This window comes from Macaca fascicularis, chromosome 6, assembly GCF_037993035.2.
Source record: "Macaca fascicularis isolate 582-1 chromosome 6, T2T-MFA8v1.1".
NCBI classification, from domain to species: domain Eukaryota; kingdom Metazoa; phylum Chordata; class Mammalia; order Primates; family Cercopithecidae; genus Macaca; species Macaca fascicularis.
Window position 1 is genome coordinate 166,710,448 of NC_088380.1, and position 18,973 is coordinate 166,729,420.

General features: G+C 42.7%; 1 protein-coding gene and 1 pseudogene across 3 annotated transcripts in view; one reads left to right on the top strand and one right to left on the bottom strand.

Moving 5' to 3' along the window:
- ADRA1B (adrenoceptor alpha 1B) overlaps positions 1 to 18,973 on the top strand; it is a 73,046-nt gene that overhangs the window by 24,965 nt on the left and 29,108 nt on the right. The window contains exon 2 of one of the 3 annotated variants that reach the window (XM_073994690.1): positions 5,618 to 5,988. The exons of the other annotated variants lie outside the window; for them this stretch is intronic. Within the exon in view, the coding sequence (XP_073850791.1) occupies positions 5,618 to 5,625 (8 nt within the window). The 3' untranslated portion in view covers positions 5,626 to 5,988. Of the gene's footprint in view, positions 1 to 5,617; positions 5,989 to 18,973 lie in introns of those variants that run through there. 3 annotated transcript variants of the gene reach the window in all.
- LOC141407097 (glyceraldehyde-3-phosphate dehydrogenase pseudogene) lies at positions 7,072 to 10,410 on the bottom strand (annotated as a pseudogene).

Here is an 18,973-nt window from a genome sequence, read left to right on the forward strand (position 1 = left end):
TTTTGGGTTCTGTTGGTCTTTACATACAGGAGAGAATAAGTACTGAGCTATCCGATACCATAGCCACTGGACACATGAGTACAATCATATTTAAATTAATTAAAATTAAAAATGCAGTTCCTCGGCCACAGGAGTCGCCTTGCAAGTGTTAAACACCTACACGTGGCTAGTGGCTACCATATTGGACAGCACAGATTTAGAACGTTTTCATCATCACAGAAAGTTCTGCTGAACAGTGCTGAGTTGTTTTTCAGCTTGCTCCAAATATGGCTGAGATGTCTCAAGAATAAATACATCCATTTGGCCCATGAACATATTCTTCCTTGTTCTTGTTCTAAAAACTCACATCTATGGCAATGTAGAAGGGCACAGCCACTTCAAAAAACAGTTTGGTAGATCCTCAAAAGTTAAACAAAGAGTTGCCTAATGACCCGGTAGTCCCACTCCTAGTATACACAGAAGAGAATTGGAAACATGTCCTCACACAAAAACTTGCACACAGATGTTCACAGCAGCATTATTCATAATGGCCAAAAGGAGGAAATAACTCAAATGTCCGCCTGCTGAAGAACAGATACGCAAAATGTGGTATATCCATTCAATGGAACGTTATTTGGCCAAAGAAAAAAGAACAAAGTACAGATACATGCTGCAACACGGATGAACCTTGAAACTGATACGCTAAGGGAAAGAAGCCAAACACAAAAGATCACATTTTGTCATATAATTCTGTTAAAACAAAATGTTAAAAATAGGCAAATGCACCGAGAGAGAATGTAGATGAGTGTTCGCAGAGACTGAGGAGAAGGGGAAATGAGATGACTGCTAATGGGTACTGGGTTTCTTTTTTTTTTTTTTTTTTGAGACAGTCTCACTCTGTTGCCCAGGCTGGAGTGCAGTGGTGCGATCTCAGCTCACTGCAAGTTCCATCTCCCAGGTTCACGCCATTCTCCTGCCTCAGCCTCCCGAGTAGCTGGGACTACAGGCGCCCGCCACCACACTCGGCTAATTTTTTGTATTTTTAGTAGAGACAGGGTTTCACCGTGTTAGCCAGGATGGTCTCGATCTCCTGACTTCGTGATCGGCACGTCTCAGCCTCCCAAAGTACTGGGATTACAGATGTGAGCCACTGTGCCTGGCCGGATACTGGGTTTCTTTAGGGGGTGATGAAAATGTTCGTAATTAGATAGTGGGGTTGGTGTACAACTTTGTGAGTTACTAAAAACCGCTAAATTGTACACTTAAAAAAGATAAATGTATGGTATGGGAATTATATAGCTCAATATGACTTTTTGTAAAAAAAAAAAATACTGTTCTAATTGGGAAACAACCTATATGTCTATCCATAAGCAGGTAAGGAAATAAACTCTCACACATTCATACAGTGGACTGTGATACAGCAGTTAGAAGGAATGAATTCGATCTGGATACTAATTTTAAAAGATCTTTAAGATAAATTGTTGACTGGCCACACCTGTAATCCCACCACTCTGGGAGGCTAAGGCAGGAGGATCACTTGAGCCCAGGAGTTCCAGACCAGCCTGTGCAACACAGTGAGACCCCCACCTCTACAAACACATAAAAAAGACAAATTGTTGGGGGAGAAACAAGTTTCAGAGCATTGCATATAGTATGAAATGTTACATTTTTTAAATCCCAAATATTCTATTTTCTATAAGTATATGTATGGAAATACATAGAAAAAAACTGAAAGGTAATACACCAAAAAGATGAAAACAGTTCCCCATAAAGGAGGGATATGAAATTAGGGATGGTAGTCAAAAAAATTATTCTTAATTTTTAAAAGTATTCATTTATTACATATGTAATTAATAATTTGTAATGCTTTCTTTATTAAAATCAAAACATAAATTAGATCGTCTTTGGGACGTCAAGGTGGGCGAATCACCTAAGGTCAGGAGTTCAAGACCAGCCTGGCCAACATGGTGAAACCCCATCTCTACTAAAAATGCAAAAACTAGCCAGGCTTGGTGGCGTGCACTTGTAATCCGAGCTACTCAGGAGGCTGAGGCAGGAGAATCACTTGAACTCGAGAGGCGGAGTTTGCAGTGAGGTGAGATTGCGCCACTGCACTCCAGCCTGGGTGACAAAGCAAGACTCTGTCTCAAAAATAAATAAATAAATAAATAAATAAATAAATAAATAAATAAATAAATTAGATCATCTCAGTGGAGGATAAAGAGAAATATAATGCAGAACAAGTTTCAATGATATAAACTACCTAACTATAATGAGGTACTTTTTCTGTTTGTAAATTGAGCTCTCATATTCTCCCAAAGAAATAAACTTACCTCTTAAACTTTGTTTAGCTCTGAACTCTCTAGGGCTGCAAATAAACCCAAGAGGCCAGTTCCTCTAGTTTAAGACACCGATGAAAGAACCCCAGACATGAATGTCCCTAACTCCCCAACTCCAACCTGATTAAAGATCATTAGTCTAATGACTTCTACCCTGTGTCACCCGTCGGCATCTCTCCCTAATCAGATCTATCTAGGTAACGCCTCGAAATTCTTTTATGCTTGCTGTAGGCTGAGCCTCCGCTGAGATGATTGAGGATACTGTGTGTGACCTACTTAGGGGATTTTTTTTTTCAGGGGTTGGGGAGAGAAAGAGATTTGCTTTTCATTTGATTTTTTCCCAATCTTTTCTTCCTCAGATCATAGGAAGAAAAGATAAAATTTTAAAGGAACACAATGGAACATTTTCCCATTTTGTAACTAAAATTTTGTGACGATTTCCTTACAATCAGTATATTGTTACCTGGGTGACTGACCGACTACCACAATTGGCTCTCTCTCTCTCTCTCTCTCTCTCACACACACACACACACATTCTCACTCCCCAGTTTTATTCTTCTTGGTTCTCTCCTCCTTTAAAACCAATACCTCTTTACCATTCAATGAGGTACCTTACCCAAGATTTCTGCATTTATTTACATCATATCTTACAGAGGCCACTTTCACCTTTACGAACTCAGATTCTTAAAGTGGCAGGCCCTGTTTCCTTCTGAACATTTCAGGCAGAGTTTTTTTGTTTTTTAACAAAACTCTTCTAAAGATACCAATTTACTCAGGATGCCCCAGGAACAAATGGCCCCATTTGTCACAGCAGAGAGCTTTCTCGCCGGCCACTGGCTCCTGGCCGGAGCGTCGTGCTCCTGTGCTTTCGTTTATTACCTGTCTGACCGTGGTGCAGTGTCCTGCAGGCTACTCATTATTCTAGATACAAATTCCATCCGCAGTGCCTTTTAAAGAACGATCTGAAGTAGCACAAGGTCTCTGTTAATCAGTTAATTATTGTACATCACACAGAGAAAGGCTAACACTTAGCCAAAGAAACATCAGAATGATGCTGTGAAACCTGGTCTCTCGACAGGCTGTGTTACCATCTTGTCAAAGGGCCCCTAATAAAAGATGATTGCTTGCTCATGATGAATGAATGAGAGGATTCTGGTGGGCATAAAAAATTAAAAATGCCTTACAGTTAGCACCCAGGGAACACAGCCACCATTTGTACCATGTGCCAGGCACTGTGCTAAGTGCTTCATATATGTTACCTCCTTCAATCTTTACAACAACCCTGGGGGAGGTGGGGCGGGGGGAGAAGCTTATTAGCCTAAATTTACAGATATGGAAATTGAAATTCAGAGGGTAAGAGGCTTGTAAAGATCACACAGTCAGATATCTATTAAGTACCTTCTCCGTCTCAGGTACTCTTCAAGGCACTGCAGATACAAGAGTGAAAAAAACAGGCAAAGCCTCTGCCTCCATGAAGCTTACAGTCCTGAGGGGTGGGCATGGACAAATCATACATTTAAATAAACATGTGATATCAGATAACTGCAGATACTATAGAGGAAATAAGATGAAGTGGTGTGCTAGAGAGGAGCAGGGAGTGATGATCAAAAAAAAAGCATGAACTCAACCTGAGGAAGCTGATTGAAAAAGAAAATAATTAATTATAAGAAAAAAGAGGGCTGGGTTCGGTGGCTCACGCCTGTAATCCCTGCACTTGGGGAGGCCAAGACAATCACTTGAGGTCAGGAGTTCGAGAGCAGTCTGGCCAACATGGTGAAACCCCGCCTCTACTAAAAATACAAAAATTAGCCAGGCATGGTGGTGCATGCCTGTATCCCCAGCTACTCAGAAGGCTGAGGTGGGAGAATTGCTTCAACCCGGGAGGCGGAGGTTGCAGTGAGCCCAGATCGCGCCATTACACTCCAGCCTGGGCAACAGAGCAAGACTCTGTCTAAAAATAAATAAATAAATAAATAAATAAAACTAAGGGAAGAAAAAAGAGAGAAAGCTGCTCTATGAGATCATGGGCTGAAACTTGAGTGACTAGAAGGAGACAGCCCTGCAGGAATCTGAGGGGAAAGCATTCCAGGCAGCAAGGACAGTAAATGCAAAGTCCCTGAGATAGGAATGCATTTGACATGGGTGACATGGAAAATGGCAGCCAGAGTGCTGGACTGCACAGAGGGAGGAGGAGAGAGGTGGCAGAGGACGTCAGACAGGAAGGAAGCATGGAGATCCTGTGAGGCCTTGTAGGTCATGATAGAAAGTTCAGCATTTTCTCTACACGCTATTGAAAATCACAGGAGGGTTTTGGAAAGAGAAATAATGTAATCCGATTTCTGTTTTTAAAGACTTCATCGGGTAAGTGGAGAATGGATTGTAGAGGCTTAAGGGTAGACACAGGGAGGCCAGTTGTGAGGCTGCAGCCGTGGTCCAGAAGAGATGACGGTAACTTTGGATTGCATTCTGTTCTTACCTATGAAAATCTAGACCATCCAGGAAAAAGCCTGATCCAGGATTTACAGGGAATTCCCTGGTAAATTGACATGAGGCTTCTCCAGGATTTATCCCACCTCATGCTGAATGCATACAAACTATGTGACACTTATTTCTCTTTAAATAAACTTTTTAATGAAGTATGACATGCAAACAGAAAAGAGCACCAATCAGAAGGGATGGCCGTGTCAATACTCACAAAATGAACACATCCCGGTAAGCAGCACCCAAAATAAGAAAGAAAAGATTATCAGTAATTGCAAAGCCTCCCCATTTCTCCTTCCAGCCCATCTCTGGCATTCCAAGTGTGTGTGTGACACGTGTTTTGCACAATGACATTCTGTAAATCCATATTCTCAGTCTTGCTTATCTCATGACCTCTTTTTCTAAACCTAAAGTTGCATGCCTTCTGCAATCAGAGATTTCTGATAACACCAGCCAAGATGATTTGAATTTTGTATTCTGTGATGTATATTATGAAAACAATTAAAATTATAGTATAATATTGAATATGCTCAGATTCTATTGTGCCCTCTCTTAAGAATCAGAGCTTACACATAAACATGGCATAGATTCTGGAAAGCCTGCAGGTTACCTTGTCTAGGATCATCTAGAAATCCAATGGCACAGAGTGTAGGATTAAGACACGTGAGTTTGTATCATCGAACAAAGACATGATTTCAGGGCTTTGTTCAGAAGGCAAGACACTGGTGGAGAACTAATATTTACTGAGCACTTATGATGTCCCTAAGCTAGGCACTGAGCTAGGTGTTTCAGCATGTTATCTTATTTAATCTTCACAGCCCTTTGAGGATGGCATAATTCTCTCCACTGTACAAATGAGAAAACCATGTTTGGCTGGGTGTGTGGCTCATGCCTGTAATCCCAACACTTTGGGAGGCCAAGGTGGGCAGATCACCTGAGGTCAGGAGTTCAAGACCAGCCTGGTCAACATGGCGAAACCCTATCTCTACTAAATAATAGAAAACTTAGCGAGGCATGGTGTGGATGCCTGTAATCCCAGCTACTCCAGAGGCTAAGGCAGGAAGAATTGCTTGAACCCAGGAGGCAGAGGTTGCAATGAGCCGAGATCGCACCACCGCACTCCAACCTGGGCAACAGAGTGAGACTCCATCTAAAAAAAAAAAAAGAAGAAAAAGAAAAGAAAAGAAAACCATGGCTCAGAAAGGTAAAATAATTGACCCAAGTTCTCAGGGCTCCTAAGTGGCAGAGCTGAGCTTGCAACTAGCTCTGTCTGCCACCAAATCCCATGCTTATTTCACTCAACCAGTGCAGCCTCTATAGCACTTTTTTTCATTTGATCTGCAGGAAATAGATTGAAGTGTTGGCCTCAATACTTGGTTGTTGCAATAAGCCTCATTTCTTTTAATGGTTTCCCTTTTACATTCTTTTTATCAATACACTGGCTTTCAAATTAACGCTAAAGCTATTCATAAATGAAATGGGGGATCTGGCTATGACTTTGCTTCTTTCCAGAAAGCAAAGACTCTTTAAGCTTAATGACGTTGAATCCTTGCTGTAAATCCAGGAAAGAAATGAATGAGCACAATTTAAATCTCTCCAGCCTAGAGTCTGGCCACGTGAGGGACACGGGAGCTACGTTGCAACACCATATTATCCGTTATTGAGAAAGGAGCCAGCAATTAGCACAGCAATTTAGAATTAACCATGCTAACATCTCTGGGAGAGGGATTCACATTCTCTGGCTTTCTGCAAGCTCTTCCAAGCTCAAGCTGTCCCTGGATTCTTTGGGTTTGCATCATGAAGGGAATTGATCAATTACATTGCTGCTGTCTAATTAGTAAGCATGGCCACACTGGCCCATCGGTTTCACAGAGATTAAACTTGGGATCCTGACCACAGACCAATTTTCATAGCTGAAAGTCTCTGTACCTTCATTCTCAATCCATACCACTTCCCTGGAGTTAATCATAACAGGCCTTTGACCCAGAGCTGGAGGCATGTTCTCTAAGTCTGGACAACAGGGCTTCCAGAGTTCTCCTGCATTACAGCACAGATTATTCTGTGAAAGCTCCACAGGTTAAGAAGTTGGACCTTTTCACACATGCCATGCACCGCCCTTCACAAAGCACTTTATGCTCACCCTTTCATTTGAGTTTCCTAGTGTCTCAACAAGGAAAGAAAATATAACTCTCATTTCAACATGAAGAAAGGAACCTTCACAGATATGATGACTCAAAGCCACAAAGCATTTTTCAACAGAGATCAGTCATCATGTTTTCAAAAAGTAACTTTTATTGGGTTAGTTATGTTTTATTACAAGAAGTTATACACGTGTTTTCATTGTAGAAAATTTAAAAGAATCAGAAAAACAAAAAAGATAATAAAAAGCCACCCCTTAAACATAACCACTGAAATGTTGAAAACATTTATTCAGCCATTTTTCTATGGCATGATATCAAATGTACTGTTTTGTAATCTGTTCTTGTCTTTTGACATATTATGAACACGTTTCTAATCATATTCACCTAGTTAACTTTTCCTGGTTGAATTGTATGTGTCATTAAGCCAGTCACTTATGTTGAATATTTGGGGTTGTTTCCAATTTTTACTTATGATAAATAATGTGCCAATAAAATCCTTGTATCTAAATAATAATAGCAGTTATTGAGTATTTATTTTGTCCCCAGATACTATACTAAGTGTTTTGCATGTATTATCTCATTTAACCCTTCTAAGAATCCTATGGATAAATAATATCATCTCCGTTTTATAGATGAGGGAACTGAGTCCTAGAGAGAGGTTAAGTAACTTGCCCACAGTGATGTAGATAATAAGTAGTGATGTTCAAATTTAATTCAAGTCAGTCTGACTGCAGAGCTAACACACTTACCCACTAAGACAAATTCTTAAAATTGCAATTTCAGGGAAACTAAATATATAAAACTGTAAGGCTTTTGAATCGCCTTACTCAATTACCCTCCAGAAAGCATATTCCAGTGTATACGCCCACCCTCAATATATGAATGACCATTCACTCACATCATCACCAACATGGGGTACTACTCAATTTGTATTGTTCATTAGGGAAAAATGAAGCCCAATCTTCTGATAGCTCATTCACGCTTTTAGAGCATGCATGCAACATGGTTCCTGATCAAAACAGTGATTTTCTCTAAATCAATGGCTCATATCCTTTTTTTGGTACATGGGTGCCTTTGGGAATCTGAGGGAAGCTATGAAACAGCTACGCAGAAAATGTACATATGCACATCAAATAACCTTTTATTTTTCAGTGGCTCACAAACACCATTAAGAACTTCTGGGCTTGGCCGGGTGTGGTGGCTCACGCGTGAGGCCGAGGCGGGTGGATCATGAGGTCAGGAGATCGAGACCATTCTGGCTAACACGGTGAAACCCCATCTCTACTAAAAATACAAAAAATTAGCTGGGGGTGGTGGTGGGTGCCTGTAGTCCCAGTTACTTGGGAGACTGACATGGGAGAATGGCATGAACCCAGAAGGCGGAGCTTGCAGGGAACTGAGATCGCACCACTTCACTCCAGCCTGCCACTTCACTCCAGCCTGGGCAACACAGTGAGACCCCATCTCAAAAAAAAAAAAAAAAAAAGAACTTCTGGGCTTGTCAGAGGATTGATGCATCAACAACATGAGAACTAAAACTAAAAGCAGGACTAATACACTCATTCTTCAAATGCTGGTTTTGCCAGATTGTTCTTTTTAACAATCCTGAAGCATAAGGAACCAGATCAGGAGACACTGGAATGAAACACCCAGGCACTATAACAGTGTATTTGCCATGTAGTGGGAGGTACCTAGGTCAAGACTCTCTCCTGAGGTCGTGCTGTCCTCCACTAAGATCAGCAAGATCTCAGAGCAGATGGACCGGCCGGCACCAGCCTGCCTCCGTTTGTGCACTTCAGCAACCTCAGAAGAGTAAGTGTTGGATTCTCTTGCCAAATGCACTTCTTCACATGCTGGCGTTTTTCATTATCTCCCCTTGCATCCTGCTCCTTTATGGCTTGCAAAGCCTTGTCCCAGATCAGTCAAACCTCCACCAACCCTACCCACTCCCCTCCTGTCACAAGCAGTGGATCAGGGCAAGCAGGGAAGAGAGAGTGAGGTCCAGGGCCTCGCCCATCCATCTGCTCTGAATGCTGTTGTGCCAGGCAGGTCTTTCTGTGAGCCCTCCTTGACCAGAGCACATGTTCCCTGGGAGGAATGGGGCAGTTTTTAGTAATGATCCATCAGGGCAGTTTTTTGTAATAATCCACTGAGGTTCAGTGACATTTCAGGATTAGGGTGAAACACCTGGTTCCAGCTTGCAAGGAAGGAGGTGGACAGAGGAATTAGCAAGCTTAAGTGATCTGCCCTTTTGGGCGACCCTAGGGGAGATTTTTTTCATTTTTTGGCTGAGCACAGGGGACTTTATTGATGGTACATGACAAGGTGGGGCTCCCTAGGCCCCTCCCTCTTCAGGGGGTCTGCATGGAAACTGTGAGGAGGGAAGAGTCTCAGTGTGGTGGGGGACTGAGTGCGTCAGGACTCCCCAGCAGTCAGGGCTCCTCTCTTCCTCTCATGCTTTTGCTAGGGCTGGTAGTCCAGGGCTGTTACTCCTTGGAGGCCATGTGGGCCATGAGGTCCACCACCCTTTTGCTGTAGCCAAATTCATTGTCATACCAGGAAATGAGCTTGACAAAGCAGTCATTGAGGGCAATGCCAGCCCCAGCATCAAAGGTGGAGGAGTGAGTGTCTCTGTTGAAGTCGGAGGAGACAACCTGGTGCTCAGTGACGCCCCAGGTGCCCTTGAGGGGGCCCTCTGATGCTCACTTCACCACCTTCTTGATGTCATCATATTTGGCAAGCTTTTCTAGACGGCAGGTGAGGCCCACGACTGATACATTGGTGATGGGGACACAGAAGGCCATGTCAGTGAGCTTCTTGTTCAGCTTAGAGATGACCCCTGCCCACAGCCTTGGCAGTGTCAGTAGAGGCAGGGATGATGTTCTGGAGAGCTCCGCAGCTGTCACACCACAGTTTCCCGGAGAGGCCATCCACAATCTTCTGGGTGGCAGTGATGGCGTGGACTGTGGTCATGAATCTTTCCACAATACCAAAGTTGTCATGGATGACCTTGCCCAGGGGCACTAAGCAGTTGGTGGTGCAGGAGGTACAGTTGACAATATTGAGTTCGTTGTCATACTTCTTGTGGTTCATGCCCATCACAAACATGGGGGCGTCAGCAGAGAGGGCAGAGATGATGACCCTTTTAGGTCCTCCCTGCAAGTCAGCCCCAGCCTTCTCCATGGTAAAAGATGCTTGTGGACTTCACAACATATTCAGCACCAGCATCACCCTATTTGATTTTGGAGGGATCTTGCTCCTGGAAGATGGTGATGGGATTTCCATTGATGAGAAGCTTCCCTTTCTCAGTCTTGACAGTGCCATGGAATTTGCCATAGGTGGAATCATACTTGAACATGTAAACCATGTAGATGAGGTCAATGAAGGGTCAGTAATGGCAACAATATCCACTTTACCACAGTTAAAAGCAGCCCTGGTGACCAGGTGACCAATATGTCCAAATCCATTGACTCCAGCCTTCACAGTGTCTCAGGGATGTGTCTGACAATGCACGAGAAGATGTGGCTGTCTGTCAAACGGGAGGAGCAGAGAGCCCCTAGTGGAGAATTTAGCTCAGTCTGGATAGATAGACCAGACCACGGTGAGACAGGGGCAAAGAATGCAGTCTGCTCCTCAGGCTGGAACCTGAGCTGCCCTGGCCTGGCTACCCACCCATAGCCACCTTTGGGGTCTCACTGTGCACAAAACCACCTCAACCCAGTCAGAAATACGGAGCAGAGTGGTGAGGGAAGCAAGGGCTGTTGTGCCCTTTTATTGTCTGGCTTAGTTCTATCTTTTCATCCCTACTTATATTTTCCATCCTTTGAAAATTCACTCTTTGCTCTGTCCTCTCACTTTTGTTCTTGGCATTGCTCGTCCACAGATCATGGAAGGATTTGTGAGTTAGGCATCTCTTCTCCCTCCACCTTCTTGGAGGCCCAGAACTTACTTTCACGAGGCCTGGAGATGGCAGAAGGATGACTTTTCAATTCTAAATTATTACAGTTTCTCCTCGATTTGGCTGGGAAAATGAGTTATCTGAAAACTAGTGTATTCACAGTCAAACGCTTATTCCCTGCACTTTCCAGTCCCCTGTGGAATCTGATACACTTTCTTAAATTGCCTTTTGGTACAGGAGGCCCTTTTTCTTCTTGGGGGATATGTTGCAAGACCCCCAGTGGATGCCTAAAACCATAGATAGTACCTAACCCTATATGCACTATGTTTTTTCCTATGCATACATGTCTACAATAAAGCTTAATTTATAAATTAGGTACAGTATGAGATTAAGAAGAAGAAGAATAAAATAGGACGATTGTAACAATATACTGAAATAAAAGCTATCTGAACATGGTCTCGCTCGCTCTCTCAAAACATCTTATTGTATGTAATATTTTTGGACTGCAGTTGACCTCAGGTAACTGAAAGCATGGATGGCAAAACTGTGGATAAGGGGGAAACTACTGTCCTTGGCTTCCTAGTGGCCCACCTCACCAAGTTAAAACAGCAGCAGATGGGAGAGCAGGAGCTCATGGTTTGAATGGAGATAGCTCCATGACTTTGAGCAAATTACTTCTCTTATGTAAGTGTCGATTTCAACATCTGTAAAATGGGGACAGTTAATTGCATCTCCCACATAGAATTGTTTTCGGTACGAACGAGAGGTGCATGTTAGGAGTTATTACAGTGCTTGCCACCTATAAGCTCTCCGTACACAGTAACTACTATTATTATAGTTGTTACTGTTATAAAATTCAGATCCCCACTATCCTCTGTATTTTTCTTTGGATTTTGTCGAAAAGACCGAGTCCATTTCTAATTATTGTGAGAATCAGTACACATTCTCCACCTTCTCTGTAATCAGGACACCGCATAAAAGAAGCCAGGCGTCCCCTCTCAAGAGCTGAATAAGCTTCTTACGTTACAGGGTTTCTGAAACACACTTGCCCTGTTGCAGTTACACAGAGGGGATGCTATTTTCTGCCCTTCCAGCTCCTATGTCTGCAAAACATGTGAATATGTGATCACTTTTATAGGAACCTTCTTTGAAAGTGACAATGTCAAGAGCTGGGTGTGGTGGCTCACATTTGTAATCCCAGCACTTTGGGAGGGCGAGGCAGGTGGATCACCTGAAGTCGGGAATTCGAGACTAGCCTGGCCAAGATGGCAAAACCCTGTCTCTACTAAAAATACAAAATTAGCTGGGAGTGATAGTGCACACCTGTAATCCCAGCTACTCGGGAGACTGAGGCAGGAGAATCACTTGAACCTGGTGGGGTGGAGGTTGCAGTGAGCCAATCATGCCACTGCACTCTAGCCTGGGCAACAGAATAAGACTCTGTCTCAGAAAAATAAAAAATAAAAAATAAAAAAAAAGATAGTGGCAATGTCAAATAATTCCTCCTTTCCAAACTATCCCCACCACACATCTCTCCATCCCTGTGTGTAACCAGCACCTCCTCATCTTCTTCTACACACTCCCACACTGAATGTTCCAAGGGAGTCACAAGTCTCCAGTCTGTGGCAATCAGCACTGGGGTGGTAGAAGGGTCAGTAGCTCTGGTCAGGCCTCAAACTGAAGCTTGTCTCTACCGTTGTGTAATCTTGAGCAAGTTCCTTAATCAGACTGAGCTGTCATTGTTTCATCTATAAAATGGGCTAATAATTATACCCACCCTATAGGCTTGTGAGGACTGAATAATAGTGAAATCTCCTTGTCTCCCGAATCAGTGTTAATCTCCTTGATCAGATGCAGGCATCTAAGAGATGTTCCATACAGACTTGCTGTGAAGGGGAGCAAAGCTCGGGGACCTCCTGCTGAGGGCAATAATCCAAAACCTATGCCAAATTGAGAATGGAGCATTTATCTACATAAAAAGAGCTGGTAAAAAAAAAAAAAAGAAAGAAAATGAAAGCCATTTTCTACCATTACCATTACGAACTCTCTCTCCCCGGCTGCCCCTCAACAAGGCTGACACCAAAGTTGCCAGTAGACAGGACAGAAATGCTTGCCTGAAAAGAGACATAAGAAAAGTAACAAAAGACATTTATATGAATTTGGAACTCCTGGAGTAAACTGGGAGGGAAAGGGAGAGGGGCAGAGATGGGAATGGACAAGGAAGGGGTCAGGAAGACCCGCATCAAGAGTTCTCCTCCATGCTTGGTGTCTGAATCAGCTCTGGCTGCTGTAACAAGGTACCATAGATCAGGTGGCTTATCAACAACAGAAATTTATTCCTCACAGTTCTGGAGGCTGGAAGCCTGAAATCAGGGTGCTGGTATGGTCAGGTTCTGGTGAGGGCTCTCTTCCAAGTTGCAGACAGATGCCTTCCTGTTGTGGCCTTACATGGGAGAAAGATGGGGAGGAAGCTCTCTAGGGTCTCTTTTATAAGGGTATTAATCCCATTCATGAGGGCTCCACCCTCACGACCTAATTACCTCCTAAAGGCCCCACCTCCTGATACCATCACTTTGCAGGATAGGGCTTCAACAAATGGATTTTAGGAGGACAATCACTCCATTGCACTTGGTATGGGTGATTTTTCTCTTATGGAATCATTGCCTCTGTGTGGTGCAAACAGAGGAGGCCACCAAGGGAAATGGAGCCCATGAGTCAGGGGAGGCCACAAGGAAGGTAGTGTCCCTGCCCTACAACAGGAATTGGGAGACTCCAAGGGAGGGCTTTGAACTTCCAGGGTTATGGGAAAGGGATACAGGAGATAATCTCACCTGACTTTCAAGGAATAGGAAGGCCTCCTCCACCTGGCATCCAGGCTACCATATGTAGCCATCACAGGCAATAATACTGAACACATTCAGACCTTTTTTCATTGAGATTCTCAGAAAACATTCTCGTATGACCACAGTAAGCCCACCCAGCTGGGTGTCCTACAGGACATCTTCAAGTTGTACTGCTACCTGAAAGGTTTCCCTGCTGTAAGGAGTCTTTGAGGGCTGGAATTTCGGGGTCATTTATGGCATGCCGGTAGACCTAGACTGAGAAGCAAGATAAGGGTTCATCTTGCTGGAACCTGGAGAGTGGCATGCCTTCAGCAGCAAAGACTAATCATTTAATTATACAATATTCATGATGCCAGGCAATGTGCTTCGCCTTCAGGATACAGAAAGACAAGAAAGGGCTCTGGTGAGAAGACAAGACACCCTAGAGACAGTGTACCAGCATCATTCACTCTGTATTGGAGAAGCCCTGAGGGCTGCCAGTGTCAAGGAAGGTATGAGTTCCAGATGTGGCCTCCTCAGGGAGGAATGTGTCCCAGACTGAGCCGGGGAAGTGAGAGGTGACACAGAGCCATCCAGGGCTCCAGACATAACCTTAACCTGTCGTATCAGTTTGGATGCAGGAAAAGTTTCAATGCTTACCAGCGAAAGGACAGAACAAAGGGATGAGTCAGAAAGAAGAGGGCAAGGACATCAGCGCACAGCTGCTGAGAGGAGAGATGAAAGGGACTGCATGGAGCCTAATGGCCTAAGTGGTCCAATCTCAGTGTTTTACCATCTGATTCCCCAAGGCTGGAAATTGTCCCTGTTCTCTTGTAGAGCCTTTCATCCTGAGACACCTGTGCCTCTCTGCCAGCCGGCAGGTTCATCTACTGCTTAGGAAGGAGGGATCCAGTGTTGTGTGTCCTGTTTGTCCTAGGCTCAAAGAAACTCTGGCTGGAGAAATATCTGCACCTTCTTCCCTAATTTCCATTCTACCTCTAAAGGCTGAACACAAGGCTAAAAGTCAGAGAAGGAGGGGGCCCTGGTAGCTAATTCGACCCCCTTGTTTTGCACATGGAGAAACTGGAGTCCAGAAAGGCCATGACTTAGCTTCAAGGTCTACCAGCTACTAGTCCTCTTCTAGCTCCTTTCTCATCCCTAGATTTTCAACCTTTGTCTCTCCCTCAATCTCTCTCTCTGTCTCTCTCTCTCTCTCTCTGTCTCTCTCTCTCTCTCTCTCTCTCTCTCTCTCTCTCATAACCAAATAAATATCTGAGGCCAGGCATGACTCCTGCATGTAATCCCAGCAGTTTGGGAGGTTGAGGCAGGAGGATCACTTGAGCCCAAGGTTTTGAGTCCAGCCTGGGCAACATAGGGGAGATTCCATATCTACAAAAAAGTTTTCAACTGGCCAGGCCTGGTGACACTGAGTAGTCCCAGCTACTCAGAAGACTGAGGCAGGAGAATCGCTTGAGCCCAGGAGTTTGAGGCTGCAGCAAGCTATGATCACATCACTGCACTCTAGCCTGGATGACACAGGGAGACCCTTTTCAAAGCAAACAAACAAACAAAAATGTTCATTGCAAAAAGAATTTTAAATACAACGTGAAAACGTTCACATAAACACATTCCAGAGATAACAGCTATGAAGAGTTTGGTGTATACTCACCCAGATTTCCACATTTTATTTTTTGTTGGCTGTAAATATACCAAAACACACACCCAGAGGTGTTTTTAGAGAAATCCAAAGCATTCTAAGCATTCTTTCCTGAAATTTGCTTTTTTGCTACTTAATTTTGTTATGGACATCATCCCATTGTTGACAGCTTACCATTTTAATAAACGTGTGGTTTTTCATTATGTAAATGCTACATGGTTTATTTCACAGTCCCCTATTGTTAAAATTTTAAATTATTTCCTATTTATGGAAAGCATTACTGCAATTTTTTATACTTTCATCTTTGCTCTCTTTCAAGAATACTTATGTAGGCTAAATTCCTGAATGTCAAATACTTAGACCAAAAGTCATGCTTATTTTAGTTTTATTAGATAATGCCAGTTTTCCACCCAAAATTTACATCTCTGCCCAGAATGTATGACAATGTCTGTTTTCCCACACACTTGCCATATTGAGCATAAGCACTTTTTAAAATATCTTCCACAAAAATATACCTAAAATATTTTAACATTTTGCTTTTTTTTTTTTTTTTTTTTTTTTTTCTTCCTGAGACAGGGTCTCGCTCTGTCACCCAGGCTGGAATGCAGTGGTGCAATCTCAGCTCACTGCCACCTACACCTCCCGAGTTCAAGCAATTCTCCGGCTTCAGCCTCTCAAGTATCTGGGATTACAGGCGTGCACCACCACGCCCAGCTAATTGTTGTGTTTTAAGTAGAGATGGGGTTTCGCCACACTGACCAGGCTGGTCTCCAACTCCTGATCTCAAGTGATCTGCCCACCTCGGCTTCTCAAAGTGCTGGAATTACAGGCGCAAGCCACCGTCCCCAGTCTTATTTTGCTGCTTTTTATTTTGCATTATTTATTTTGTAAAGAAATTTCAGGCCAGGCTTGGTGGCTCACTCCCATAATCCCAGCACTTTGAAAGGCCGAAGTGGGCAGATCACTTGAGCCCAGTAGTTCCAGACCAGCCTGGGGCAACATGGTGAAACTCCATCTCTACCAAAAAAATACAAAAATTAGCTGGGTGCCATGGTGCGCACCTGTAGTTCAGCAACTCTGGAAGCTGAGGTGGGAGGATCACTTGAGCCCAGGAGGTGGAGGCTGCAGTGAGCTGAGATCATGCCACTGCACTCCAATCTGGGCAATAGAGTGAGAGACTTTGTCTCAAAAAAAAAAAAAAAAGTTACATTTTTTCATTAATTCATTAGGTGTCAATTATACTTACTCTTGTTATTTGTTCATTCATATGATTTAGTTTTCTATTGAGTTTTCTCTTATTTATTTGAAAGACAGCTTTGTGTATTAGAAATATCATTCCTTGGCCAGGCTGATGCTTGTAATCCCAGTACTTTGGGAGGCCAAGGCGGGTGGATCACCTGAGGTGAGGAGTTTGAGACCAGCCTGGTCAACATGGCGAAACCCCGTCTCTACTACAAATACAAAAAAAATAGCTGGGCATGGTGGCAGGCGCCTGTAATCCCAGCAAGCTGAGGCCAGAGAGTCACTTGAACCCAGGAGGCAGAGGTTGTAGTAAGCCAAGATCATGCCATTGCACTCCAGCCTGGGCAACAAGAGCAAAACTCCATCTCAAAAAAAAAAACAGAAAAGAAAAGAAATATCATTCCTTTTATTGTCATTTGAATTACACATATTTCTCTCAATTCTTCTTTTGTTTTTGAAGTTTGCAGCTTTATAAAAATGTCTAGACAAATTCATCAATACACTTATTTACAAATCCTGGACTTTTAGCTGTGCTTAAAATGGTCTTTCCTATTTCATACTTATAAAAATATATACCTATATCCTCTTTTAATACTTTAACAATTTTTCTATATTTAAAATATTGGATCTGCCTAAGTTTATTTTAATGTAAGAAATAATGTGGAGATCCAGCCTTATTTCTTTCTTAAATAGCTATCCTGTTGCCCCAACACCACTTACAGTCTGTTTTTTCCAAAAAGCATTGAAATGGCATATCAAATTCTCATGGATATTTGGTTCTCTTTCTAAACTACGTAATTTCATTGATCTTTCTTTCTTCTGCCTTCTTCTGCACTTCCTGCCCTAGGATTTTTTTAAATTACTATGATTCTATGACAGGTTTTAATATTTATAGAGCTGAGTTTACCCATTTTCCTCATACCCACTCTTACCATCCCTCTTTATTTCCATTGATCTGGATATTTTTCTCATGGTTATTCTTCCAAATTCCATATTCTTCCATAAATTTGGTTTTGGATCATTTAACTCTCCACACAACAACAACAACAACAACAACAATAACAAATATCTGTTGGGATTTTAATTAGACTGTTTTGAATTTTCAGATTAATTTGGGGAAAACTGAAGTTATCTTGGATAGAGACTCCCTGTACAAAAGCAATTTATGTATCTCCATTTATAGATGTCTTCTTTTATGACCCTTTATAAAGTTTTATAGCTTCTTCACAGTAAGTCCCACCAATGCTCAGTTTCTAAAAGTGTTCTGCAGGGAAAGTGCTATTTCCAATGAGGTCAAAGCATGGAACAAACTCAGTCTGGCATCAAAGATGGAACCTTAGTGCTGCAGAAACTATTTCATCCCATCTGCTTTCAACTCTGGGCTTAAGCCAAAAGGTAGCTCCCCTACTGGAAGTTGGAATGGGTCGGTCAGTTAGTCAGTGCTAATCAATGGGCACTGACTGCATACCAAGGCCTGTGCTACAAGGGCAGGACACAGACCTCATTTTTAAGGAGCTTTTACAGTTCTCAAAGAGTTAAGAGGCACACCCCCTAACAATGGCACTTTAGATTAATCCATGTACTATGGACTTTGATGGTAAATAAAAAAGAAGTCTGGAGCAGTCAGAAAGGGTTTGGGGAGAAGATGGAAACCGAGCTGGGTGTTGGCACATGAATGTCATTTAGGTACGTAAAGAAGAGAAAGGAATCAAATACAGGCAACAGCCATTTATTCAGCATCTATTATGAACCCAATACTGAGTTAGGCACATGAAAAGGAGGTTATGTGCTCAACAAGTATTTTTACACATTCACTATAAGACAAGCTCTATGTTGGGTGCTAGAGAAACCAAGATGAATAAGATTGACCCTGGCCTTAAGGACCTTGTGAACAAGAAAGACAAACCCTTAAATAAGTTCAACTATTATGATGGAAATCTGTAGCGAGAAGAGCAGAGACTCTTAAGCTGGGGGCCGTGTACTTCCTGGACATCCGTGGATGAGATTCGGCAGGCCTGTGAGCCCCTGAAATTACACGGCACTGAATTATCTGCTTAACCAGTATTGTCAAGTTAAAGGTGGCACAAAATTCCTGGCTTCTAGATACTTGCATCTTAATAGCCAGATAAAATATATGTGAAGATGTCATTACTTCTAGGAGTCGTCATTTGTAGAAGCAAAATAATATTAGTTTAATAAAAAGTTTAAAAATGTAAAAAAAACTTACAAAAAAGCCTAAGTACCTAGTTCCGGCCTTCCCCACCCCAGAAGTATTCTAAGAGTTTAGAAATAATATTGTGTATTATGGAAACTAATTTGAGGCCAGGAAGATTAGTGTTTCAATCATAACTCTACCACTTAATATCTGTGTCATATTGGGTGAGTTCCATACACTCACGGCTTCCATTTCCACA